The sequence below is a fragment of the Silurus meridionalis genome, chromosome 9 (genome assembly GCF_014805685.1).
Source record: "Silurus meridionalis isolate SWU-2019-XX chromosome 9, ASM1480568v1, whole genome shotgun sequence".
In the NCBI taxonomy this organism is placed as follows: domain Eukaryota; kingdom Metazoa; phylum Chordata; class Actinopteri; order Siluriformes; family Siluridae; genus Silurus; species Silurus meridionalis.
The window spans coordinates 25,492,521-25,497,249 of record NC_060892.1 but is presented as its reverse complement, the minus strand read 5'-3'; the positions used below and the strand labels follow the sequence as shown (position 1 = coordinate 25,497,249).

General features: G+C 41.2%; 1 protein-coding gene across 1 annotated transcript; it reads left to right on the top strand.

The window, feature by feature from the left end:
- The first annotated feature begins 1,263 nt into the window (after nucleotides 1–1,263).
- On the top strand, nucleotides 1,264–4,400 carry si:ch211-227n13.3. Its single transcript, XM_046856769.1, has 5 exons — nucleotides 1,264–1,605; nucleotides 2,632–2,912; nucleotides 3,000–3,075; nucleotides 3,167–3,280; nucleotides 3,454–4,400. Exons 2-5 carry the CDS (start codon nucleotides 2,651–2,653, stop codon nucleotides 4,058–4,060), a joined length of 1,059 nt encoding a protein of 352 aa, XP_046712725.1. The 5' UTR covers nucleotides 1,264–1,605; nucleotides 2,632–2,650; the 3' UTR covers nucleotides 4,061–4,400.
- The last annotated feature ends 329 nt before the right edge of the window (nucleotides 4,401–4,729 follow it).

Below are 4,729 nucleotides of genomic sequence, written 5' to 3'. Positions count from 1 at the left end.
TTCCAGAAAAAGGATTTTGTGTGATTTATTTGTTTGTGTGTGTGTGTGTGTGTGTGTGTGTGTGTGTTAAAATGGCTGAGAAAACACACTGCAGTACAAACACAATTCCTAAAAAAGTTGGGACAATACAAAGTTCCAGAAACACATATGTAAAAGCACATGAATAGAAATGGTCAGGTGTCCACAAACTTTTGGTCCTACAGTGTTCTTGATTTTTAAAGCAGTTATTTCTCGTTTACAAAGCACCACTCAAAACCTGAGACATTATGTTAGGATTTTATGAAGGAGTCTGCAGGGTTCCATCGAAAAAAAACGAAAAATGTGCAGGTTCTTCAAGGTTCTAACCTTGAAGAACCTGCACATTTTTCGTTTTTTTTCGATAACCTGAATGGTTCAGGGACTATTCCAGGAAATATGCAGGAATGCACATGCTGGATGTGTGTATGACTAATTAAGTGAGATTATACTGTGTGTAAACTGTATTCAGCATCACAGGTGGATGTTTAAACCAGACACTTGATATTAAGTGTGACTCTGGGGAGGTCCTAAAGCATCAGTGCTGTGGAAGCGATACTGAAACAGTGACTCGGCTCAAATTACTCACAATGACTAATGCATCCAGCAGCACCAGACCGGGAGAGGAGCTTTCGGTTATTATTATTATCCTGTCTTTCAAATGTCATAAGTTCTATCTATCTATCTATCTATCTATCTATCTATCTATCTATCTATCTATCTATCTATCTATGCATTTATTCACTCTTGGTCTTTTCATCCTCCATACAGTAGGGTCAATGTGTAGGTGCTGTTCTTTTGTTGTCCACCAGGGGGAGATACAACTGCTTCCCCTATAATAAATATAAATATATCCTTTCCCAAATGCCATGAATTCTATCTATCTATCTATCTATCTATCTATCTATCTATCTATCTATCTATCTATCTATCTATCTATCTATCTATGCATTTATTCACTCTTAGTCTTTTCATCCTCCATACAGTAGGGTCAATGTGTAGTTGGTGTGCTCTTGTTGTCCACTAGGGGGAGATACAACTGCTTCCCCTATTATAAATATAAATCTATCTATCTATCTATCTATCTATCTATCTATCTATCTATCTATCTATCTATCTATCTATCTATCTATCTATCTATCCATCCATCCATCCATCCATCCATCCATCCATCCATAGACATTGTACATCCATAAAGTAGGGACAGTGTACAGATGCAGTGCCCTTGTTGTCCACCAGGGGGGCACCACAACTCTTTCCCTCTATAAGCGCCGCGAAGAAGAGAAATGGCCGCCGGGGACACGTTTAAAACAACCAGCGGAAAACTAACGTTGTGGGTTCGCAGTTTCCTTTTATCGGCGATAAAACTGTCGATAAAAACGCAGGAAATCGTATAAAGCACGTGATTTCTATGATTTCCTGTCGCGTTGATGATGTAGCGTGGAGTAGACGCATTCTTAAAAGAAGGAAAAGAGACATAAGGAATACGATTTGTTATTGGAAGTCCGTTTGACGCGAGAACACACACGCACACACACACACACGCGGATATGATGGATTTCAGGAAAAAGCACCTCGTTTGGAGCCGCAGTAAGTACTTGGATTATATCGAGTCAGACTGATCAGACTTTATATCCTGAATCGGATCAGGATTCGGTCCTGTAGCTGCCTGGTGTTTTGTCAAACAGCAGAATTCTGGGGGGAAGTAAAATCCGACCACATGAATAAATTATGAACTAAATCCGCTTTGTAAGCTGATTTCTGCTCTGAAAACAGGAACGCAGTGTCTCCGCTTCTCCACTAGGGGGCACCACAGAGACAACTGCTCAGTGCACGCCCAATTGACATACATTTTTTCTTTTATGTAGTTTTTCTCAGAGTTAGAAGCACATAACAGTAAAACATGTCTTTAACACTGTTCCAGCATGACATCTCACTAGGAACAAAGCGAGCTTCATGAAGATCTGGTGTGTGAAGGTCTTCAAGCTTTAAACTAAACCCCATACCTGCCTAACCCTACTGAACACCTCACTCCTTCCATCAACTTCCACCTGATCTCCTAATATAGAGGAATGATCACTAATCTCCTCAGATACACCCCATAATCGGATGAAAAAACTTTGCAAGGGATTATAATAGACATAACAGGAAAAAAGTAATAGTGATCATTGTTTTTTTTTTTTAACCGATAGCTTGGTGGAATTGTACTTGCAGATAACCAATTACTCGAGATTTGTATAAAATAAATAAAAATAGAAAAAAAAAAAAGACTACAAAGAGACAGCATGTGATGTCAGTGATTTGCCTCTAGAGGCCACTCTCGTACTGTATAATGCAACCCGGAAAAACTTCCCTCGTGGGTTTTTGCTGATAGTTCCTGCAGTCAACTATCGGTGCCGATTTATCTGTAAATCCCAGTAATCAGTCAAACTCAAGTCTAATATCCATATAGAGTGTTTTTATCACGACGCTGTATATATCTTTCTTTCTCAGTCCTTTCTAAAAAGTTCTCCCAGAGCAGTGTTGAATATTTATGCAACTTCATGTATTAAAATAAATCTTTATGTAACTTTTAATACTGAAAAGTTACAATACTGACAAATTTTTTTAATAAAGGCAGAAGATATCGTTACCGATGGGTTCGAAGGCTGAGGATACGCTGAAAACGTTCCTGTCGAGCAGCGACGCTTCAGACCATCTATGGTTATCCAACAGTCCGTCAAAGTCCTTTGCAGAGAATCGACAGGACGGGTCTGGATCTGAAGGCTCGGTGGTGTCAGGCCCCAGCTCGCCTTCTGCTGGCCTTCACTCGCTGAGGTGCAGGATGTGCCAGAGGCTTTTCTCCAGAATGAAGAGGCATGGGCCTCTGAGAAAAAAAAGACAAGATGACCAAGATGGTAAATATCTGGACTGAGAACTTGACCAAGAATTGTTGTGAGAATATTTTTTTGACCCGATGCTGTTTCTGACGAACCCCGTCTCAGATCCGGCCTCGCTCTCATGTGATGAGTGGCTGCTGAATAAAAAACGGTGTCCACAGAGAATCCGGCGATCGCGAGGGTATGCGTGTTAAAGAAACAAAAGAAGAAGAAGAATTTGTTGCATTGTGGGTTCTGGTGGTGCTTAAACACAGTCTGTTTTGCCCCTTTAGGAGGTTATGGGTGTACCTGAAGCACATCCGGCTGCGAGCTCTGAAGCAGTTGGAAGATGGCATGGAAAATCCAGCGTTGCCACGTTGCTCCAGACCTCACGTGTTTCTGCAGAGGTTTGTCCAGAAAATGTGAAGATTAGATCTCTTTTTTTTCTAATTTTGGAGATGGTTTGTAGAAGACAAAACCGTCAGCGGGATGGTTGTGATGTTACGACACCAGCTATTAGGTCCCGAGTTGTGCGTCTCCAGTCCATGGTACATTTTGTTGTTTTTTTCCCTACTTTTAGAAACCTGCGGCGCTGCAAAAAGGTGTTTCGAAAGCCTTCCAAAAGCAAATCGAGACCGCCCCACCGGCGCAGAAGCTCAGGAAAACCTCCACTGCCTTCGCACAGCAGAATATCAGCTGCTCAGAGGCGAAAAAAGAGAAAGTCCTCAGAAACAGATGACGCATCGGAGCAACATTTCCCGCTGGATCTCAGCAATACCTCTAAAGAAAAGTCGCACGTATTTGACAACGTTCACCACGAAGCATTGCAGAGGTTGGAGAAAGTTTCCAAGAAGCAATGTGTTGGTGACGTGAGCAGCTTCGTGGAAACGCAGGCTCAGGGTGGCGGTTTGGAAGGAACTCGTAGGGTGCTGAAGTTTGACCCGCACACAGAGCAAGGAAATCGGAGCGAGAGCGCAGGAGAGGATTTTACAGTGAAGGACGAAGATCATTCCAGCAGGCTAGATGATGAGGTGTTTCGAACACCACCGGAGCTCCTCGGTACGGATTTGACGGCCACCACGAAGAGCAGGCTGTCGAGTCCATTCAGAGGGCGGAAACACAGCTTCAGGGCCATGTTAGCCTCACTGACGCGTGGTCAGAACCAGATTATTAAGGAGACCCATTGACCTACAGATGCTTCAACAAATTTGCTTATTTTCTCAAATACAATTTCTTCAACCTAAATACAACTTAATGTACGATTTCAAAAAGGTGGAGTGAGACAACGTTTGTGTTTTGCAACAAGATTAAAAAAAAAAAAACCCTTCCAGACTTTCCATCAGCAGTTCCTTTAACACTGATCTTGTTAAAAAAAAAACAAAGACTGGCAAATACTAAGAGCAAAAGCCACTGTTTTTTTAGTGTTAGTTTATAGAGAAAATGTTTATTTATAAATGTAAATACATTTGGATTGATCTGGATTCATTTTTCGTTGTTTTGAAAGAAAAATAAATACAGTTTAATAGGTTGGTGCATGAGGATGTCTGGTGCAGTTAACACTCTGACCGCTAGGTGGCACGTTAACCTAAGCGGAAACTTTAAATTGTGTACGAAAGTAAAATGTGTAAAATTGTGTGTGTGTGTGTGTGTGTGTGTGTGTGTGTGTGTGTGTGTGTTGTAGGCAAAACCTTCACCCTACTTATTTTAGTATATAATTTGTGTAATCATTATTTAATTAGATGACATTAGAGAGGCTATGAGTCACTCGTGGTGTTATAACGCTTCATAAACTCTACACACCGGGACTCGGTTCGTCTTGTTTCGAACGTTAAATGGGGAATTATATATTTATTTTT

Coding starts and splice junctions, on each gene's coding strand:
- si:ch211-227n13.3 (XM_046856769.1), top strand. CDS start 2,651: ATGGGTTCGAAGGCTGAGGATACGCTGAAAACGTTCCTGTCGAGCAGC. Junction 2,913..2,999: donor AAGACAAGATGACCAAGATG/GTAAATATCTGG, acceptor ACCCCGTCTCAG/ATCCGGCCTCGCTCTCATGT. Junction 3,076..3,166: donor AGAATCCGGCGATCGCGAGG/GTATGCGTGTTA, acceptor TTGCCCCTTTAG/GAGGTTATGGGTGTACCTGA.